The sequence below is a fragment of the Oryx dammah genome, unplaced genomic scaffold, assembly GCF_014754425.2.
Source record: "Oryx dammah isolate SB20612 unplaced genomic scaffold, SCBI_Odam_1.1 HiC_scaffold_28, whole genome shotgun sequence".
NCBI lineage: Eukaryota > Metazoa > Chordata > Mammalia > Artiodactyla > Bovidae > Oryx > Oryx dammah.
Window position 1 is genome coordinate 49,695,076 of NW_024070212.1, and position 23,396 is coordinate 49,718,471.

Here is a 23,396-nt window from a genome sequence, read left to right on the forward strand (position 1 = left end):
AAAGAGTTCCCTCTCCTGTATTTTCCCTCATGACATTGACATTGTGGCAGAAGCCTAAGCAATTTGAGCTGTAGAGTATGCCACATTTTACATTTGACTGCTTTTTGCAAGCATCATTTGGTATGCTCATTTATCCCGTATATTTCCTGTAATGGAAATTGTAAAAAAAGAAATAAGAGCCTTATTTTTTATTGTTGTTGTTCTGTCGCTAAGTTGTATCTCTTCATTGCAACCCCATGGACTGTAGCATGCCAGGCTCCTCTGTTCTCCACTCTCTCCCAATTTTCTCAGATTCGTGCCCATTGAGTCCATGATACTATCTAACCATCTCATCCTCTGCTGCCCCTTTTCCTTTTGCCTTCAGTGTTTCCTAGAATTAGGGACTTTACCATTAAGTCAGTTTTTCCCATTAGGTGGTCAAAGTATTGGAGCTTCAGCTTTAGCATCAGTTCTTCCAATGAATATTCAGGACTGATTTCCTTTAGGATGGACTGGTTTGATCCCCTTGAAGTCCAAGGGACTCTCAAGAGTCTTCTCCAGCACTACAATTCGAAAGCATCAATTCTTTGGTGCTCAGCTGTCTTTATGGTTCAACTCTCGCATTCATACATGGCTGCAGGAAAAACCATAGCTTTGACTATTTGAACCTTTGTCAGCCAAGTAATACCTTTGCTTTTTAGTATGCTGTCTAGGTTTTTATATCTTTCCTTTCTAGGAGCAAGCATCTTTGAATTTCACGGTTGTGGTCCTCATCCGCAATGATTTTGGAGCCAAGAAAATAAAATCTGTCACTGCTTCCACTTTTCCCTCTTCTATTTGACATAATGTGATGGGACCGGGATCTTAGTTTTTAATGTTGAGTTTCAAGCCAGCCTTTTCACTCTCCTCTTTCACTCTAATCAAAAGTTTCTTTAGTTCCTCTTCACTTTCTGCAATTAGAGTGGTATATCATCTGCATATGAGGTTGTTGATACTTCTCCCAGCAATCTTGATTTCAGCTTATGGTTGATTCATCCAGCCCAGCATTTCACATGATGTACTCTGCATATACAGGCTTCCCAGGTGGCGCTAGCAGTAAAGAGCCCACCTGCCAATGCAGGAGACAAAGGAGAATCAGGTTTGATCTCTGAGTTGGGAAGATCTCCTCTAAGAGGTCATGGCAACCCACTCCAGTATTCTTGCCTGGAGAATCCCATAGACAGAGGAGCCTGGCAGGCTACAGTCCACAGCATCACAGAGTCAAATATGACTGATCGACTGAGCACGCAGGAGAATGCACTCTGCATATAAGTTAAATAAGCATGGTGACACTATACTGCCTTGATGTACTCCTTTCCCAATTTTTCACCAATCAGTTGTTCCATGTCTACTTCTAACTGTTGCTTATGACCTGCATATAGGTTTCTCAGGAGGCAGGTAAGGTGGCTTGGTATTCCCATGTCTTTAAGAATTTTCCACAGTTTGTTGTGATCCACACAGTCAAAGGCTTTAGGTAGTCAATGAAGCAGAAGTAGATGCTTTTCTGGAACTCTCACTTTCTCCATGATCCAGCGAATCTTGATAATTTGATCTCTGGTTCATTTTATTCAAGTTCAACTTTTTAGTAAAAACAATTTTATAAGTGGTATATTAGTTTTCTATTGCTGCTTTAACAAATCACTACAGACTTTGTGGCTTAAAAACAATACATATTTTTTACTTTCAATTCTATAAGTTGGAAGTCCCATGTGGATCTCACTGGGCTAAAATCCAGCTTGGGCCAGGCCGCATCCCTTACTGAGGGCTCTAGGGCAGAGTTTCCTTGCCTTTTCCAGCTTCTCAAGGCTGCCTCTGTTCTTTAGTCCTTGGCTTTGCTTCTCCATCATGAAAACTAACAGGCTGGGTCCTTCTTACACTGCATCATCCTGAAGTCTTCTCCTTCCTTCTCCCTCTCTTGAGGACTGTTGTGATTACTGCGGACAAAGTGGATAATCCAGGAGAATCTCCTTGTTTGGGGATTCCCTGGTGGCTCAAATGGTAAAAGCATCTGCCTGCAATGTGGGAGACCTGGGTTCAATCCCTGGGTCAGGAAGATCCCCTGGAGAAGGAAATGGCAAAATTCCATGGATGGAGGAGCCTGGTGGGCTACAGTCCATGGGGTCGCAAAGAGTCGGACACGACTGAGCAACTTTAAGGCCATCTAATTAGCAACCTTAATTCCATCTGAAACTTTAATTCCCCTTTGCCATGTAACCTAACACATTCACAGATTCTAGAATTAGGAACATGGACATCTTTCGGGGCAGAGGGAGCAGAGCAGGCATTATTCAGCCTTCTACAAGAAGTAATTCATTTTGAATCAAATCAGAAGGCACATAATTTTTAGTTATCCCCAGTTTAATGTTGCTAAAATATACCATTAATTTTCATCTGATAGTTTTATCTGTGGAAGACTCACTTTAATCAGTTAACTGTGGAGTAAAATCATTTTATAATTCTATCACTCTTTCTACATTTATTTGATAGAAATTTGCTGGAAATCTTCTTGTAAAGAAGAATTCTCCCTCATCTATTAGACATACTGGATATTCAGATATACATTTCATACTGCCAAGGCAGAATAAATGTTTAATTATCTTATTTAAATTATCCTTTCTGAAAGACCTACTCATATTATAGAAAGTAATATGCTTTACTCAAAGTCTTCTCACTTAAATGTTAATCTCATCTAAAAAATACCTTTACATCTAGAATAATGACTGACCAAATACTGATATATGGGTACCATGGCCTAGCCAAGTGGACATATGTTTAGAAAATATTCACTCTTCTCTTCTTGTGTGTCTCTCCTTTACTCTCACACTACCACCACATTCACAACATTTATGACACCAAATACGTGGAGTGTTTTACACGCACCAACCAATTCTGTGATACCAGCTGGATGCCAGACAATTTAACTCAACTCTGACATTATGTGGAGGTAGCATCAGATCCAGCAGGTTAAAGGTTCAGTCCCACAAGACTGCCCCCTCCTCCAGATGCCAATTGCAAGTCCAGGTTTTTACTGTCATTCGGACCAATCACCTATAAATAGAAGTTTCCCATAATCCTCTGCTTGGGTTCAATTAATTTGCTAGAGCAGCTCACAGAACCCAGGGGAACAGTTTTCTTCCTGTTTGCCTGTTTATTATAAAAGGATATGATAAAAGATACAAGTAAGCATCCAGTGGAGAGAGGCAAGCTATATAGGAAAGGGCACAGAGCTTCCATGTCCTCTCTGACTGTGCAACTCTGGTAGCACCTCCATGTATTCACCAACCCAGAAGCTCTTCAAAATCTATGCTTTGAAGACTTTTATGGAGGCTTCATCACATAAGTTGACTGATCATTAACTCTCTTTCCAGCCCCTCCAGAGAATGAAGGGGTGAAGATTTCAAGCTTCTCATCACGGGTTGGTCTTTCTGGTGACTAGCCCCGATCCAGAAGCCCAAGAGTCATCTCAAAAGAACAGAAGAGTCTCCTATCACTCACAAAATCCTGAGGGATTTAGAAACCCTATGTCAAGAATGGGGGTCGAAGACCAAATGTTGAAACTAAAGGACGCTCCTGATGCTCTTGCACGGGTGCCGAATCGCTTCGGTTGTGTCCTGCTCTTTGCGACCCTACGGGCTCTAGCTCACCAGGCTCCTCTCTCTGGGGTTCTCCAGGCAGCCATGCTGGAGCGGGTACCCATGCCCTCCTCCAGGGAGTCTTCCCAACCCAGGGAGTGAGCCCTCGTCTCTTACGTCTCCTGCATCGGCAGGCGGGTTCTTTACCACTAGCACCACCTGGGAAACCTAATCCTCTATCACTTAGGAAAATACTAGAGTTTTTAGGAACTTTGTATTAGGAACTGGGGCAAAGGCCAATACATATTTTCTATTATTTCACAACATATATAATTTACCATCACAGTATCAAAGTATGCATATTTAGGTAATAAAAATGTAAAGAGATACAGAAAGTGAAACTATAAAAAATCAAGAAAATAATCTAATTTGGGGAAGAAGGAAGAGATTGTAATTATGATTGGGGGCATAGAGGAACTTGTATGCTGAAAAGTTTTAATGTCTTGATCTGAGTTAGCTGCAACAGTGTTTATCTTAAAATAGATTATATTTATAATATATAATATACTCATGTAATTATTATTAGCTACAGATTTGATATAGTTTTTAATCTGTATGCATTCTACAATAAAAAGATTAAGTGTTACCTTTTACAGAGATAGAAAACAAACTAGTGGATACCATAGGGGAGAGAGACAGGGGTTGCAAATAGGAGTAGGGAATTAAGAGGTATACTATTATGTATAAAATAAGCTACAAAAATATATTGTATAGCACAGGGAATATAGCCAATATTTTATAATAACTATACATGGAGTATAACCTTTAAAAATTATGAATCACTATACTGTACACCTGTTATTTATATATCATATATCAAATATACTTCAATAAAAAATGTTGTGTGTTAAAGAGAGTTTAGATAAAGCTGTGTTTAACATTTTGTAGAGTGTAATGAAATAATGATTCTGATATTTTGTATGTTGTTGTTTGGTCGCTCAGTCGTGTTCGACTCTTTTGCCATCCCATGGACTGCAGCCCAACAGGCTACTCTGTCCATGGGATTTCCCAGGCAAGAATACTGGAATGGGTTGCCATTTCCTTCTCAAGGAAATCTTCCTGACCCAGGGAGTGAACCCTCATCTCTTATGTCTCCTGTATTGGCAGGCAGATTTTTTACCTCTGAGCCATCAGGAAAGCCCATATTTTGTATAGCTCACTATCTAATTAGAAATAATTTCAAAGTTTACTGAATATTTCAGTTATAATACCATTGTTTGAATAAAAATATACCTTGGTAACTTTTTTTAAGTAAAATCTCTTATTTAAATGAGTAATTTCCAATTTAAAAAGATCATTGTAGGGACTTCCCTCAGAGAAGGCAATGGCACCCACTCCAGTACTCTTGCCTGGAAAATCCCATGGGCGTAGAGCCTGGATGGCTGCAGTCCACGGGGTCGCTGAGGGTTGGACACGACTGAGCAACTTCACTTTTACTTTTCACTTGGATGCATTGGAGATGGAAATGGCAACCCACTCCAGTGTTCTTGCCTGGAGAATCCCAGGGACGGGGGAGCCTGGTGAGCTGCCGTCTCTGGGGTCGCACAGAGTCGGACACAACTGAAGCGACTTAGCAGCAGCAGCAGAGACTTCCCTGGTAGTTAAGCAGACTCCTGGCTCCTGTTGCAAGGGACTTAGATTTCATCCCTGATCGGGAAACTAGGTGCCACATGCCACATCTTAAGAGTTCACATGCTACAGTTAAAGATCCTGCATGCCACAACTAACACTCGGTGCAGCCAAATAAATAAAAATTAAAACAAAATTACTGCATTTTAATTACATATGTGTGCACTATTTTCGTGGGACTATTACTCTGGGTGGGTGCTAGAGAATGAATATTTGTGTCCTCCCAAAATTCATATGTGGAAACTTAATCCCCAATGTGATAGTATTTGGAGATAGGGAGGATCATCCCCAAGGGGAGATGATTATGTCTCAAGGAAAGAGCCTGCCTAAGAGTGATTAGTGTCCAGGGGATGCTGCAGAGGTGCTGTGATTAGGACCATGTGCTTTCGCTGTCTAGGGCACTGGTTCAAGCCCTTCTAGAGGAAATAAGATTCTACAAGCTATACTGCACAACCAAAAATAAAAATTAGAAAAAATAAATAAGAGAGACCTCAGAGAGCTCCCTCTGCCTCTTCGGCCAGGTAAGTACACAGTGAGAAGACATCTATGAACCAAGAAGCAGGCTGTCACTAGACACTGAATCTGCCAGTGCAGTGATCTTAAACCTTGTAGCCTCCAGAGTTGTGAGAAATACATTTTGGTTGTTTAAGGCACCCAGCCTATGGTATTTTTGTTATAGCAGCCCAAATGGACTAAAATAGTGTGGATTATGAAACGTCACTTATCCATCTTCTTTTCTCAAATCTGAACTGCATGGAAATTATTTCAAAATCTGATTTTTTTCTTTCCCTTAAGCTTTCTCCATCTGCTTACCTTTCTCCCATTCTTATCTCTTCTTTCTACTCTTTCAAAATACTGGGAAGCTGCTGCTGCTGCTAAGTCACTTCAGTCGTGTCCAACCCTGTGCGACCCCACAGACGGCAGCTCACCAGGCTCCCCCGTCCCTGGGATTCTCCAGGCAAGAACACTGGAGTGGGTTGCCATTTCCTTCTCCAAAGCATGAAAGTGAAAAGTGAAAGTAAAGTCACTCAGTCGTGTCCAACCCTCAGTGACCCCATGGACTGCAGCCTTCCAGGCTCCTTCGTCCATGGGATTTTCCAGGCAAGAGTACTGGAGTGGACCAGGAAGCTAACTAATAAACATTTAAGCTTTAGGGACCCCACTTGCACAAGCCCTTGCAAAGCTCTAGTAGGTGCAAAGCCCTAGGAATGTGTCTACTTGGGTATGTTTTTGTAAGGTTTGCAAAAGTAAGAGATTTTGACTACAAGTGATCAAGACTCTTTCTCCTTAGTCAAATGTCCTTTCATATCTGGTGGCATTAAGTGGCTGTAGGCATTCTGGGGATTCAGCCACAACCTGAGTTGTGGATACAGTAGTTTGAGTTAGCAAGGCATATTTATTGGTTCAAAATCACTTCTACATCTGGATAAGTTGTAGTTCCCTGTCCTGGTGTAGGAATGGCTTCTAATAATACTTCACTGATTTGTCCTACAAAGTGACATGAAGGGTTAGGGCTCAAGATCACATCACTCTGTGAAGATGTCTTATAGCAAAGGATGCTGGGAGTATGTGGATAATGAAGAAAGTACAAAAAAGTAAGCAGAAGCCTCAGTTTTCATGAGTGCCTAGTCAGAATGGAAGGAATATTCTCAGTAATGCAGAACATGCAACTATAAACTTTTCCACTTTTGGTGAGAATCATACATAACAGAATTTCTCAGAATTTCTGTATTTATAACAACTATGTCTATTATATTAGCTGGCTTTCCAGATATTGCAGTCTCTTGTGATTTCTTTTCACATTCTCAATAACCACTTTCATAGCTTAAAAAAAAAATACAGGCAGCTATGCCATTTATAACTGTTTCAATGGTACTACCAGTACTATATCTTCCTGATGTTTATTTTTATTTTGTCTTGTAAAATATGGACATTGTCCACTCTGAGAAAGAGCAAAGAAGGCTTTATGCAGCAGATCCAATCCTTTTTGAAGAGAATAATGATGGCAACAATGTATTTATTGCTAATAGAGCTCTTAATGAGATATTTTCTCTGCAACAATGAGGGAGAGGTGGTGGGCTATAATGTTCCTCTGGCTTTACTTTAGCAAAAGAAGACACTTCATTTTTACTTATTTACTTATTTTACCTACTTGAAGCAGAATAATAAAGGCACCATGCTAAGTGAACAAAGTTATAAGCAGATTTCTTATTTTTCTACCTTTAGACCACTCTGAAACAAAATATCTTAAGAAGAAAATTAGGTACTATAAAATCAAATTGAAATATATATTCCTTAAGTAAACTTTAAATATCATAATTAAGTGCACAGACCACTTAGAATAAAAACCACTGTATTTTTCCTCAAAGGATAATTTTTATTTCAATCATAGTTTCAACTTGGATGTTACTTCACCATTTTCAGGGCTGACTTTAACATCTGAATGCAATCATCAAGCCTGTACTGGTTGTGGTAATGAATATACATAGGCTGCCTGAAGGTCTAAGTATGAACTAAATAACTTGGCATATACTGGATGCTTCAGGGCAAATTTCTTAAAGGTCCTGTATGAAATGTGGTCTGAGTTTGGTCCAGCTATCTCCCGAAAGAGTGTGGAAACGTCAAGATCTGGTACTCCAAAAGCTGCCCGAAGTATAGCCGCTAATTCCTGTTCAGTTATGAAACCATCTTTATCAAGATCAAAGAGCTTAAATGACATTTGCAGAATCTTTTCAGTGTTGACAGGATTGCATAGGACGGTCAGACCTATCACATACTCTCTGAAGTCTATGGTGCCATCGTTATTCCTGTCAAAGAGGGCAAAAAGTTGTTGCAAGGGCTCTGAAATTGGGAGTTTCAAATAATTTGCGAAGTCCTCAATTCCTACCTTCCCTCCTTTGGAGGCAACTGCAATTTCAGCATATTTATCCAAGTACTGATGAATATTATCCCAATCTAACTTTAAATTCTGGCTAATTTTTGTAAATTCCACCAAACCAGCTTCCATGGGTAGTTGAAGGTTACCTGCAGAAATCATCAGTCTGCAGTCTTCGTAAGTGTGGTCTGTCACAGGCACCCCAAGAGCATTGGCCATGATGATTCTCACTGTATTGGCAAAAAGGACAGGGTCTTTTTTCTCTTGGACGTTTGGAATATAAACAGGCATAAACTCGACTTCTACCCTGGTGAATGGTTGACTCAGGGTCAACATACAGGCCTGGAAGCCTGTAAACCCCTGCCAGGTCCAGGTCACCGTGTCCAGGGGGTTTGGGTACCTGAGCAGCACTGGCTGCACAGGCACCCCTGGAGAGAAAGCCCCTAGTTTAAAGGTGACCAGACAGCTGCGGTTGGTACACACTCCTTCTGGGAAAATCAGGATCTGTGGCCACTTTCTGTTAGATGTCACTCGCTTCAGGATTTCCTCCCGGGTGGTCTTTCTGGAATTGGGGTCCTCTCGGGTCACAAGCACCGGCTGCGTCGACAATAAGAATTTCCCAGCCACCGGGATATTCACGTTCTGACTCGCAGAGACCACCGAGGGTAACCCTGCCACGACACAGGCGATCGCATCAAAGAAACTGGAATGCGGGGCTGCCACGAAGATGCGGGCCTCATCTCGGGTTGCTTTTTTCCCTTTCACTTTAACCAGGAACCCTGCTAAAAAAAAAGTCACCTGAAAGAAGAGCTTTAGAGTTGGTCGCGCCAGTCTTCTCCAGTTCTTGGCCGGCTCGGTTGGTTGAGCACGACGGCCTATGGTGGAAAGCGCAGCCATGGGCCAGAGGAAGATGATGAGGAAAGCAATGCAAGACACCCGCACGGGCACCAACACGGTCCCCATGAGGACGATGTAGGCCCAGCGCCACGCGCTGATATGCGTGTGCTGCAGGAAGGGGTTGTCCACTGCCGGCGGGAACAGGGACTTGTTAGTCTCTCGGCTGAAGGCGGATTCCAACGCAGCCTTGGCGTCCACCACCGCAGCCTCGGAGTCCAACAGCAGAGACGTGGAACTCAACACCGCAGCCTCGGAGTCCAATGGCAGAGATGTGGAGCTCAACACCGCAGACTCGGAGTCCAGCTTCGCAGGCTTGAAGTCCAAGGTGGGCTGTGCCATGAGGCCAACTTTTCCGTAGTCTCAGGACGCCTGTAGCTTGGATCTGGGGGCAGCTCCCGGAGTGCACCCCTTCCCTATATTTAAGTGCTCTTTCTGTTTGCACATAATTGGAACGCTTTGAGGCAATTGTGAGTTAATAGGAAATGATGTATTACCTTTAAAATCAGAAGAATCAAAAATGGTAAATGATGTAACAGGAGAATTAGAACCATATCAACAGTACAATCTTTTCTGCTTTTTTGTAAATGGCTTCCTTTTGACATATATGCTTAGTAAATTATTTTCACATAACAACTTCTGTTGTCTATTATATACCTACTAAGGACCTATCAAATAGATGAATATGTGTTAATCACAACTTTTTAATTTAAATGCCTTTACCAGTCAAGTTTGCTTACTGTGAGATGCTTTGGCAATTGTTAAGTCAATTTATTTACTCTTCCTACAAATTGATTCCTGCAGAGACAGGACTGTCTCTTTATACCATGTTTAACTGATGGCACCCCTGAGGCTTTATATCTGTTGCAAGCACTCTTCTATGGAAACATCCAATGAAAAGTAGAAAACACCATTATCATAGGCCAGGATCAGCCACGGCACGTTTCGACCCATGTTCTTAATATTAGTCCAGATGAACTGGTCAGCATTCCAAAGTGACATAAGTAACAACAACAAGAAACCTTAAAATCACATTTGTCAGAAACAGGCTTTTGTTAAAATAAGTCAGGATTACTTTATTGTGTCACGACACATGGTCAATAAAGTCTTGTTCCTTCCTTAGTTGCTGCCCTTTGAAAATGATCAAGAGGGAAGCATAATCAAAGTTGGTTGAAACAGGCTCTCTGCTATAGTTTGTAGCATCTGCTGTATCAAATATTCCTGTTTGCTATTTGCTAATTTAAATTCCTTCAGAATTCAAAGTCAAATTGTAGGTTTCTGAAAGATGTTTCTAATTATTGGAATATACCAGGTTACCCATAAAACAGGAAGAGCAGTATGGATACCAAAGACTGTTAAACAGAATGTGATCTAAGTGGAAAGATTATGGACTTTACAACCAAATGGATCTAGGTCAGATCCTGGTTCTGACTCTTATGCTGTAGGCAGTGATCAATCTCATTTTTACATCTCTAAAGTGGTGATACTCCCTACCTTGCAAGGTTAGGAGGTAGAAGTACCTCATATACCACAGTGTATATAAAACTGGGCTTTTATTGGTAAACACATGTTGCTAGGATACGATAATAAGAATATTTAGAGACATTCCACTTACTTCTGTCACTTCTCAGAACTATGCTTAGTGAGGGAAACATTAGGAACACAGTTGTAGACTCTAAAAAAGCCATGATTTGGCATTGTTACTGGTTGTCTCCCATTCCAAATGAGAGCAACCCAACAGAATGAGTAGTAATCTCTTAAGTTGGCATCATCCTCTATTTTGTAATTCTTCCTATTTTTTTTTTTCACCACACCCTTGTGGGATCTTAGTTCCCCGACCAGGGATTGAACCTAGGCCCAGCAGTGAAAGGGTCAAGTCCTAACCACTGGGCCAGGGAATTCCTTTCTCTTATTTGTAATGTTCATGACTCTTTTGAACCCTTGTTTAATTTAACTGCATTCCCAGGCGGTGCTAGTGGTGCAGGAAACATAAGAGACATAGGTTTGATCCCTGGGTCAAGGAGATCCCCTGAAGGAGGGCATGGTGGTCCACTCCAGTATTCTTGCCTGGAGAATCCCATGGACAGAGAAGCCTGGCGGCCCATAGTCCATAGGGTGGCAAAGAGTCAGACATGACTAAAGCAACTTAGATGCACACATGCATTCTGTGTATACTTCTTAAGGGAAAGATCAATATTATGATATTACTTTTCTTTCATATTTCCCCCACAGTGCCTAACGGTGTATCAGATAATTTATTTATTCATTTAGCAAATATTTGAGTTCACGCAAAGAATCAGGCTCTTATTCTAGATGCTGGACATTGTGTCAGTTAATGAAACAAAAGTCTCTGCCCTGTGGAGCTGAGATTCTCGTGCACATAGGAAGTATAGTATTCATTTCTTCTTGCTTTAAATGGAGCAAAAGGACATTTTCATCCTTTTCCTAAATCTCTCACCCATTTAGCTAGAGAATTAAGGCAAACAATTTAATGGACTTGCTTCCCTATAATGTTTAATAACTATGTATGTAAATGTAAGAATCTTCATATTCTCTCTTGTTACACTTCCCCGTGTAAGTAGTATTTATGGCCTATTTTAAGATGCACATTCACCTTGTCATATTTGCTTTCAAACTAATAAATATACTATAAATCCAAGATATTTGATAACAGAATTTTTTAATGGTTAAAAATAGTAAAAAGAACTTTTGAACAATAAAATAAAAATTTATACCACTGCACATTTGCCTTTTAATATGGCACAGCTAATCTTTAATATACATTTGTAAAAGGCACCATATATTAACAAGGTAAAGAATGCAAAAAAAAAACACAAAATTGAGCCACATTCTCCAACTTCCTTTTTGTCCAAGTGTATACATTTTAAGGCAAATGCTTTTCTGCGCAAAATACAACAAAAGAAAATCAACAGGTTACAAGTTCACACATTCTCAGATTTTTTTCAATATCATCTGTCAGGATACTTATTTATAATAAAGCACATTAAAACAATTTTTTCCTAATGAAGCTTAAAGAAGTTGATGAACAATTTTTAAAAATTATTTGGAGATTCCATTATAGATTCCTCATAGAAAAAGTCAATCTTTTCTTCGTGTTTCTTCTTTTAGAAATGTCCATATCAATTTGTTCACTATGTCAGGTTGTTCTTGTTGGAGCCAATGACTGGTTTCTGACAAAATAGTTAGCCTGAAATAGTTTTTAACATAAATCTTTGTGACTTCAGCCATCTCAACCTCCATAAATGCATCTTTCTCTCCCCACAGCAGCAGTGTTGGAGTGATCACCATGTGATGTTTGAGAGGCAGGCAGCTATAAAAACAAAACACGTGGGCTTGAGACTCATTGTAAGAGTTAAAATAACATTTTCCCAAAATGTTTCTTTAGGCCACACATTTTTAAGGAGGGCAGTATCACCACCAAAGGGGTGAAAATTAGTTCTTGGGAGAGTGAAAAAATTTACACTTTTTAGATATAAACCATGAATATACACATAGTACATAAACAGATATTAAAATTTTATGGGGTGAGGGCAATTATGAAAAAATGTCTAAAAAGGCTCTGAAGGGAGGTGATGACAAAAAATGGTTGAGGGGACTTCCCTGGTGGTCCAATGATTAGTAGTCTACCTTCCAAAGCAAGGAACGTGGGTTTGATCCCTGTTTGGGGAACTAGGATCCCATATGCCACAGGGCAAAGAAGCCTATATGCTGCTACTACTGAGCCTGCGCCACAACGAGAGTGAAGCCTGTGTGCCTCAAAGAAAGATAATAAACAAATACACGACTGAGAAACACTGCATCAGGCAATCAATCCGTATCATAAAAAATTTAAAGGTCTATTTAGCAAAGGGCCCAATAAAAGTTTTAATTGGATGAGAATGGCAAAATTGATCATGAAGGCTATAAATTAAATATGAAATTCATCACTTGAAGAATAATTTCTTTTAAAAGGAAACCAGAATTTCTGAATGGTGTGATAAAAGGGAGCTTTTAAACAGTGTTAGTTTAAATATATTTTAATCATTTGTTGGATAATCGAATGCATTTTACGTGAAAATTAGAACTGAAAAGACAGAAAATATATATGGAATGAACTTTAATGTTACATGATACTATATTTATTTTTCAAGGAGATTCTTTTTAAAATATAGTTATTATATATTTTCTTAAATACAGAAAAATATAAAGAATAAAATCATGCATAATTGCATCATTTAAAAGATGGTCATTTTCTATGCATATAGTTGAAACCATAAGTACAGCAAATATACAGTTTATACACTATATACATATATAAATTCTATATTAAATTATAACTTTCTTATTTCACAAGGTTTTTCAAAAATAATTATAAAACATTAGTTTATGGCATAATAACCGATAAATGATTTGACTCTTCCTGTATAATTGAATATTTAGAAGATAGCATCAGTTAAAAGAAGAGGAGGATGTTTTATGTGAAGCTACATGCTACAGTGAGGATTTTGTGCCCAAATCTTTATTGGCATTTCAGTTAATTTCTTTAGGCCAGAGCCCTAGAAGTGGAATTCCATATTTCTAAAGCTTTTGACACCTTCTGCTAAGCTGTTTTTCAGAAAGGTGGGATGGTCTTAATTTCACTGCTGTTAACTTAGAATGAGAATGAACATCTAACTAGACACTCTCCAGCACTGGATTATATTTTCACTAGTTATAGAAAAGCCCTAATGTGTGTCTATTTGGGGTTGATAGGATACTATCAACCTAGGAATGCCAGGATGCAGGATGATACCCTGCACACTCCTTTCTGCCCACTTTGGAACAACTTGGAAGGTATGTTCATTCCCTTCAGAGGACAGATTCTGTTGATCTACTGAGTCCCCTGATGCAATGTTAAGTTTTATACATTTTAGGCACAAAGTCCTTGTTCCTTCTCCATACAAAAAAAATCTTTGCTACAGGGCAGCCTTTGTCACTTTTAAACTTTTTGTGTTATTACAAGTGCTCTAATTGTGAACTTTTAAATAAAATACTATTGAGAGATTAAAAAAAAATGTGCAGGATATCATATATGTCCACCAAAGACAACTTTTGACTCCATGCAACTGGCCATCATTTGGTTGTAATGCTCCTAAAAATTAAATTCTTTGTGAATAGGTAAATGGACAGAAGAACCTGGAGGGCTACAGTCCCTGGGGAGTTAGACAGGGCTTAGGAATAATAACTAGGTCAAATTTGGTTCTTACCGTCCCCATGAGATGGTTATAAGTGTTAGGATACTTCTCATTCATTTCTTTAGTTTCCTTTATGAGAGATTTTCCTTAAACCCTCCTTGATCTTTGCCCCATCCCTGGCTGCTGAGTGATGGTTGTTGATTCAGGGTTCTGGACTAAAGAGAGTATATAAAATAATATGTCCTGAGGTGAGATTTACTCTCTTTTTCCTTCCCTCTCTTATCAGATTCGAGGGAGCCGATGGACTGAGGGGCTGAGGAGATGTGAGTTTACCCTTTACATTTTCCCACAGGTGAACTGCTCTAAAGTCTAGACTGGCAACAGTTATCAAGACCATTTCAGCTCTCATTTAATATGAGGGCCACAGTCTTCAATCTATCCTTTATGGGTCATGAAGTTCATATTTTGGTTTTCATCTGCTAACTCCTATGTGATTTCTCAACTGGTTCAGAAACTGGGCAGGAAAAAGGGATGCTATTTGTCCAGTCCCCCTAAATACAGCATATGTATTTCTATAAACAGTATATAGAGGCACCGTGTTTAAAACTTTATTAAATAGTGTCAGATTGCAGATATCCTTTCACAAATTGCTTCTGTGCCTTAAGATTATATTTTTAAGATTCCTCTATTGATGATACATGTAGTTCTACTTCATTTATTTTCACTGTTGTATACATTTCTATTGTCTGACTATATATACAATGGATCACAAGTGATTCATTCTCTTGTTGGACATTTTAAAACTTCTAATTATTTTGATAATTTAAATAATACTGACTCACTCTTGTAACCATCCACTTGTGCCCATGTGGGAGAGGTTTCTTTCAGTGTATCCCCTAAACAGACTTGCCACCTCAGAGAATATGCATGTCATCAATATTACAAGTTGTTTTCCAAACTGACCATATGCTCCACTCTCAGCATTTAAGAATTTGCTTTGTACCATACTATTGCCAACACTTGTTCTCAAAAGTTTAATTTTTTTTTTCCAATCAAATGAGTGTAAAATACTTTGTTTACCTGTTATGGTAGAGACTGCTTCCCAAACTTCTTCCCTTCTACCACAATGATAGAAAATCCAATTATTAGCTGGCCAAAGGACCATCCAGAATGAAGACTGACTATGTTTCCCAGGGTTCTTGCAGCAAGCTGAGGGTATGTGGTTTATGAGAAATGATTTGGGCATCATCTAAGTTGTGTCCAATATGCCTGCCCCTTCCCTTTCTCACTTTCCACTCACTGAAATGCAGATGTGTTGTTAAACCATCTTGAACCACACAGATAAGGACAATACATGAAGGATGGCAGAATAACAAAATAGAAAGACCAAGATCTCTGACCAAAGAGTGACCTAACAGCTTTGATGACTGCACACAATATAGCCACCATATTAGCCTTAGACTATTAACGTTTTTAACACCAGTTACTTTAGGTCTCTATCACAAGCAGTAAAACCTATGTCCCACTACTAAGGTGGAGCATCTTTCGTGTTACTGACAGAGCCCTTAAAAAAAAATATATATATATATAATTTATATATATAGATATATATATATTTTTTGGCTGTGCTGGGTCTCTGTTGGTACCCAGGCTTCTCTCTAGTTGCAGTGAGCAGGGGCTGCTCTTCACTGCAGTGTCAGGACATCTCACTGTGGTGCCATCTCTTGCTGTGGAAGAGCACAGCTCTAGGGCACATGGGCTTCAGTAGTTGCAGCAGTGGGCTCAGTAGCTGTGGTTCCTGGGCTCTAGAGCACAGGCCCGACAGCTGTGGTACATGGGCTTAGCTGCCTCAAGGCATGTGGGATCTTCCGGGACCAGGGATTGAACCTGTGTCTCCTGCATTGGCAGGCAGATTCTTTACCGCTGAGCCACCAGGGAAGCCCCTAGATCCCTTTTCTGCAAACTGCCATTTCAAATCCTTTACTTATTTTTGATTGGGTTGTCTTTTCCTTATTGATTTGGAGACATTCTTTATAAACTCTAGATAATATTAATTCATGAATACTGGAAGAAGCCTATCCCTTCTCTAGGGGATCTTCCAGATCCAGGAATCAAACAGGGGTCTCCTGTATTGCAGGTGGATTCTTTACCAGCTGAGTTACCAGGGAAGCCTCCTGACAGGGTTAGTTACCTACCTATTCTTTTCTTTAAAATTGAATTCTTTAAAATTCTTTAAAATTGTCTCAGCCTTGTGCTCCCCCATACAAATTTTAAAATCAGCTTGTTACGTTTCATGAAAAACTTTCTGACAGTTTTGATTGAAATTTTATTAAGTTTATAGATTAATGTGGGAAAAATCAACAATGTTATGATATTGAAGTTTTCCACTTGTAAAGATGATAAACGAGGGTTATTTTCAGTAGTTTACATCAGCAAGTCTGTATCAATGTTAAAAGATTAAAATACTTCTCTATGGGTTAGTAAATAGACAAGGCCCCTAGCTCATATTCTTTATTGCTTCCAATACATTTTGATAATCCATAAAGGTCATCTTTTGTTAGAGTCATTCCTTTATACCTAATATTTTTGTTGCTATCGTAGGTATATCTATTTTTAAAATGTTTTATAACTATTGTTGGTTTATAAGATTGTAATTTTCATATAGTAACCTTATGTATGCCAACTTTGCTGAACTGTTTTTGTTCTAATAATTTTTTTCTGTAGATTTTCCCTTTCTCTAAATGTATAACTACATTGCATGCTTGCCTGCTCAGTTGCTCGGTCATGTCCGACGCTTGGCAACCCCATGGACTGTAGCTCGCCAGGCTCCTCTGCGTATGGGATTTCCCAGGCAAGAATACTGAAGTGGGTTGCCATTTCCTACTCAAGGGGATCTTCCTACCGAGTCTCCTGCATTGGCCAGCACATTCTTTACCACTAGCGCCATCCTGGGAAGCCCATATAACTACACTGTGTGTGTGTGTGTGTGTGTGTGTGTGCTAAGTCGCTTCAGTCGTGTCTAACTCCTTGCAACCTCAAAGACTGTAGTCTGCCAGGCTCCTCTGTCAGTGGGATTCTCCAGGCAAGAAAACTGGAGTGGGTTGTCGTTCCCTTCTCTAGGGGATCTTTCTGACCCATGGATTGAACCAGCATCTCTTGTGTCTCCTGCATTGGCAGGTGGGTTCTTTACCACCAGTGCCCTGGGGGAAGCCCATATAACTACATTATCTATACATAAACTTCAGTTTTGTTTTTTTTAATGTGCTAGCTAAGATTTCAATACAGTGGTGAAGAGAAGAGAAGCAGTTATAGCAGACAAGTTTAGTCTTTATTTTTCAAGGGAATGTTTTCAGTGTTTCATCACAAGGTATGATGTTTACTACAGGTTTCTGGTAGACAGAAATACCTTCTGGATTGTTGTCATAATGGAACCATAATATGATTAACAGAATTCCTCTGTCCATGGAATTCTGCAGGCAAGAATACTGGAGTGGATTGCCATTCCCTTCTCCAGGATATCTTCCTGACCCAGGGATCAAACCCTGGTCTCCTGCATTGAAGGCAGATTCTTCTACCATCTGAGCCACCAGGGAAGCCTAATATGATTAACAGAAAGACACTAATAGACACAGAGAATATCAAGTTTAATGGCAAATGAGAAGAAAACTTACAGAGATGATTTTATAAAGCAGGAAATAATGTATTATTCTCTTAGATAGAACTAGGACTTCTCAGGTCCCCCAGTTTCCCATGAAAATACAGTTGTGAACAGTACCACAAAGTATTTTGCCCTTTTAGTGGAGGTTTTTGATCCTCTTGGCTGATTCCCGGAATATATTTTTATATACCTGCCAGTGCCCCAGGTGCAAATAACCAGTACAAACCCCTGAGTTTTTTTCTTGGACAACTGAGTAAAGCAAATGTCTTTTCCCCAGAAATATCCCTTCAGGCAGTTCAGGTTTATCTGAGGTCCTCTTTCTATCCTCTGTTTCTAGTCTACATAGTAGCTAGAAGATGTGTTGGATTTTAATAAATGCTTTTTCTTAATTTACCTAGATGATCTTATTTTTCCCTTTAATCTGTTAATGTGGTAAGTTAATGGGTTTTAATGCTGTTAGGTGTAATTGTTAATGCATGCTAGATTCTGTTTGACAGTATTTTATTTTGAATTTTGGATCTATATTTACAACATAACTTGATCTAATTTCCTGTGTTATACAGTCCTTGTCTTGTTTTGTTACGGAAGTTATACCAACCTGAGAAAATGAGCTGAAATATATACCTTCTTTTTATAATGTCTGAAAGAGCCGAGTCTGTTTAAGAGTGGGGTTTTCTGGGGCTTCCCCAGTGACTCATTGGTAAAGAATCTGTCTGCTAAAGCAGGAGACATGGGTGTGATCTCTGATCCAGGAAGATCCCACATGCATGGAGTAAGTAGGCCCATGCACCACAACTTCTGAGCTCATACTCTAGAGCCCATAAGCCACAACTCCTGAAGCACACCTGCTATGAGGCCCATGAGTTTCAACTACTGAAGCCCTTCTGCTCTAGAGCCCGTGCATGCCCCATGACAAGAGAATTGACCACAGTGAGAAGCCCCCGCACTGCAACATGGAAAAGCCCCCGCTCACTGCAACCACAGAAAGACATCACCGCACCGAAGACCCAGTGTAATCAAAAATACATAAATAATCACCAAAAAAAGAGTGGGATTTTCTGAGGTAGAATTTATGTGTAAAACCACTTACGCCTCTTTGTATGGGTGTGTATTTATATGTAGTTTGTACATATGCTTAAATTAATAACCCAATTTCTTTACTGTGTATATCTATTCAGGTTTTTCTAGTTCTTCATGAATCAGTTTTGTGTGTTAAGCTTTTCCTAAAAACTCCCCATGTTGACAAGATTCTCAAATTTATTAACATAAATTTTATATTTTAATATCTGGTATGTTTGTATTTATGTCTATTTTCTCCTTCCTGATATAGTTTGTTCATGCCTTTTTTACACCAATCTTGCCAAAAGTTTATCTATATTAGTGAAGTGAAGTCACTCAGTCGTGTCCTCCTCTTTGCAACCCCGTGGACTGTAGCCCACTGGGCTCCTCTGTCCATGAGATTTTCCAGGCAAGGATACTGGAGTGGGTTGCCATTACCTTCTCCAGGAGATCTTCCCGACCCAGGGACTGAACCTGGGTCTCCCACATTGTAGGCAGACGCTTTACCATCTAAGCCACCAGGGAAGTCCAGGGAAGGATAATATATTAATTATATTAATAGTGTTCAAAAAATCTGCTTTTGTTGATTCTCTCTATTGGTCTTTGTTATTTATTGTATTAATTTCTGCTTTTTACCTAATTTTATTTTCCTTCTAATTTATTTTTATTTATATGTTCTTCTTTTCCAAATATCTTGAGTTGAATTCTTAGCTCCCTAGTTTAAATCTTCTTTCCTTAATATAAGCATGAAAAACCATAAATATATTTCTAAGTATTGTTTTAACTGTATTCTACAGGCTGTGATACTTTTTTTCTGTGTTTACTAGTTTCTGATATGATTTTTTTGATCCACAAGTGATATAGAAGTTTGAAATTTTTCTGACTGTATTGAGTTTTCTAAAAGTTTGTTGCTGTCAATTTCCCACTTCATTGTGTTCAGAGAACACAGTCTATATGATACTGATCCTTTGGTTAAGGCTTGCTTTATGGTCCAGTATGTAAAAGTCAATCCTTATAAATATGATATGTGCTTAAAAATATTGTGTATTTTCTCATTGTTGGGTGCAGGATTCTAGAGTTGATCATCACATTAAAGATGTTAATTGGATTGTTTAAATCTATATCCTTATTAATTTTCTGCTTGATTGATCAGCTTCTGAGAGAGGTGGATGAAAATCTCCAATAGTAACTGTGAATTTGCCATTTTTTTCTTGTAAGTCTGTCAGATTTTGCTTTGTTATAAGTTTAGACTTTCAAAGATGTTTCTGCAGGCTATTCCTATAACTAGTCCAATTCCAAGTTCATTATGATTCCTTGGGTCCAAATTTTGGAGAGTCCTTGGATGGAAGTATGGTCCTGGGGAGACCTTAGGGTGATTTTCATATCTGAATATAATGTACTATACTTTATTTGTAGTCATTATATTTGTATAACCTTGTTTTTAATGATGTACTTGACCTTGATCCAGTTCAGTCCAGTTCAGTGCAGTTGCTCACTCGTGTCTGACTCTTTGCGACCCCATGAACTGCAGCACGCCAGGTTTCCCTGTCCACCACCAACTCCCAGAGTCCACCCACACCCATGTCCATTGAGTCAGTGATCAGATGGCCATCCAACCATCTGATCCTCAGTCATCCCCTTCTCCTCCTGCCCTCAATCTTTCCCAGCATCAGGGTCTTTTCTAATGAGTCAGCTCTTCACATCAGGTGGCCAAAGTATTGGAGTTTCAGCTTCAACATCAATCCTTCCAATGAACCCCTAAGACTGATTCCCTTTAGGATGGACTGGTTGGATCTCCTTGCAGTCCAAGGGACTCTCAAGAGTCTTCTCCAACACCACAGTTCAAAAGCATCAATTCTTCGGTGCTCAACCTTCTTTATAGTCCAACTCTCCCATCCATACATGACCACTGGAAAAACCATAGCCTTGACTAGACGGACCTTTGTTGGCAAAGTAATGTCTCTGCTTTTCAATATGCTGTCTAGGTTGGTCATAACTTTCCTTCCAAGGAGTAAGTGTCTTTTAATTTCATGGCTGCAATCATCACCTGCAGTGATTTTGGAGCCCAAGAAAATAGTCAGCCACTGTTTCCACTGTTGCCCCATCTATTTGCCATGAAGTGATGGGACCGGATGCCATGATCTTCGTTTTCTGAATGTTGAGCTTTAAGCCAACTTTTTCATTCTCCTCTTTCACTTTCATCAAAAGGCTCTTTAGTTCTTCACTTTCTGCCATAAGGGTGGTGTCATCTGCATATCTGAGGTTACTGATATTTCTCCCGGCAATCTTGATTCCAGCTTGTGCTTCCTCCAGCCCAGCATGTCGCATGATGTACTCTGCATATAATTAAATAAGCAGGGTGACAATATACAGCCTTGATGTACTCCTTTTCCTATTTGGAACCAGTCTGTTCTTCCATGTCCAGTTCTAACTGCTGCTTCCTGACCTGCATACAGATTTCTCAAGAGGCAGGTCAGGTGGTCTGGTATTCCCTTCTCTTTCAGAATTTTCCACAGTTTATTGTGATCCACACAGTCAAAGGCTTTGGCATAGTCAATAAAGCAGATATAGATATTTTTCTGGAATTCTCTTTTTTTTTTGATGATCCAGCAGATGTTGGCAATTTGATCTCTGGTTCCTCTGCCTTTTCTAAAACCAGCTTGAACATATGGAAGTCCATGGTTCACGTATTGCTGAAGCCTGGCTTGGAGAATTTTAAGCATAACTACTAGCGTGTGAGATGAGTGCAATTGTGCGGTAGTTTGAGCATTCTTTGGCATTGCCTTTCTTTGGGATTGGAATGAAAACTGACCTTTTCCAGTCCTGTGGCCACTGCTGAGTTTTCCAAATGTGCTGGCATATTGACTGCAGCACTTTCATAGCATCATCTTTCAGGATTTGAAATAGCTCCACTGGAATTCCATCAACTCCACTAGCTTTGTTCGTAGTGATCCTTCCTAAGGCCCACTTGACTTCACATTCCAGGATGTCTGGCTCTAGGTGAATGATCACACCATCGTGATTATCTGGGTTGTGAAGATCTTTTTTGTATTACTTTTTTGTATTACCTTAATTACTGTATGTAAAAAGAGTCAAGGGTCAGTTAGGCTTTCAGAAGGTTTGAGCTAGATTTAACCTACAGCAGGGGCTTCCCTGGTGGCTTAGACAGTAAAGAATCTGCCTGCAGTACAGGAGACCTAAGTTCCATCCCTGGGTCGGGAAGATACCCTGGAGAAGGGAACAGCAAACCACTCCAGTATTCTTGCCTGGAGAATTCCATGGACAAAGGAGCCTGGCAGGCTACAGTCCATGGAGTCGCATAAGAGTTGGACACAACTGAGGAACTAACATTAACCTACAACAATCTAGTTTAAAATTATCTTTTGCCTTTAGGTAAAACTGTGAGTTTTGAACTTCACAGGCCTCCATTTTGTTTTGTTTTGTTTTTTTCTCTCCAAGCTAATTAACAGGATTCTAGAGCTTACTCTTGGGAATGCAAGTCCTCCTAATGAATGATTGCTAAGTCACTTCAGTCGTGTCCGACTCTGTGCGACCCCATAGACGGCAGCCCACCAGAATCCCTGGGATTCTCCAGGCAAGAAACACTGGAGTGGGTTGCCATTTCCTTCTCCAATGCATGAAAGCGAAAAGTGAAAAGTGAAAGTGAAGTTGCTCAGTTGTGTCTGACTCTTAGCGATGCCGTGGACTGCAGCCTACCAGGCTCCTCTGTCCATGGGATTTTCCAGGCAAGAGTACTGGAGTGGGGTGCCATTGCCTAATGAATGATTAATTGTTAGTAAAAGAATCTCAAAAATATGAGAATATTTTCCCTCTTTCCTTATAGCTACTGAAAACATACTGTTTGCATCACAAAGCTATCCCTCTGATAAAGGGATAAATTGAGAACATTTAAAACCAGCATTCATATCTCCTGTCCACAATTTAGACTTCTGTGAAAATGTATTTTTCTCTCATAATAACTCTCTTAGATGTTATTTGTGAAAAGCAAATGACTACATGAACTTCAGACAATGTTGCTATATCCTATAAAATATAACCTGTAGCCTTTGCAATGTCTGTCTACCTTGCTTGATAAATTATTACCTACAAGTACCTTTTGGGACTTTCCAGGTGGCTCAGATGGTAAAGAATCTGTCTGCAACTCAGGTGACCTGGGTTGGATCCATGTGTCGAGAAGTTTCCCTGGAGAAGGGAATGGCAGCCCACTCCAGTATTCTTGCATGGAGAATTCCATGGAGATAGAAGCCTGGCAGGCTACAGTCCATGGGGTCAAAAAGAGTCCAGGACATGACTGAGTGACTATTACAAGTACCTTTTAAATGAACATCTCTATTTTGCAAAAAATACACATATATTTTTATACTTGTACATTTTGTTATTGTTGTTAGTCAAAAAAGAAGATGTGGATTTACTTCTCTTTTCATTCATATAGTCTC

General features: G+C 39.6%; 2 protein-coding genes across 3 annotated transcripts in view; both read right to left on the reverse strand.

The window, feature by feature from the left end:
• Positions 1 to 7,613: 7,613 nt before the first annotated feature.
• On the reverse strand, positions 7,614 to 9,390 carry LOC120856539 (lysophosphatidylcholine acyltransferase 2B-like). Its single transcript, XM_040231918.1, has one exon. The coding sequence runs from the start codon at positions 9,388 to 9,390 to the stop codon at positions 7,732 to 7,734; it is 1,659 nt and encodes a 552-aa protein (XP_040087852.1). The 3' UTR covers positions 7,614 to 7,731.
• Positions 9,391 to 11,711: 2,321 nt separating this feature from the next.
• EPHX4 (epoxide hydrolase 4) overlaps positions 11,712 to 23,396 on the reverse strand; it is a 35,588-nt gene continuing 23,903 nt past the window's right edge. For both annotated transcript variants that reach the window (XM_040232329.1, XM_040232330.1), the window contains one exon: positions 11,712 to 12,379. In XM_040232329.1, coding sequence (XP_040088263.1) covers positions 12,148 to 12,379 — 232 coding nt within the window. In that variant the 3' untranslated portion in view covers positions 11,712 to 12,147. The remainder of the gene's footprint in view (positions 12,380 to 23,396) is intronic.

Coding starts and splice junctions, on each gene's coding strand:
- LOC120856539 (XM_040231918.1), bottom strand. CDS start 9,390: ATGGCACAGCCCACCTTGGACTTCAAGCCTGCGAAGCTGGACTCCGAG.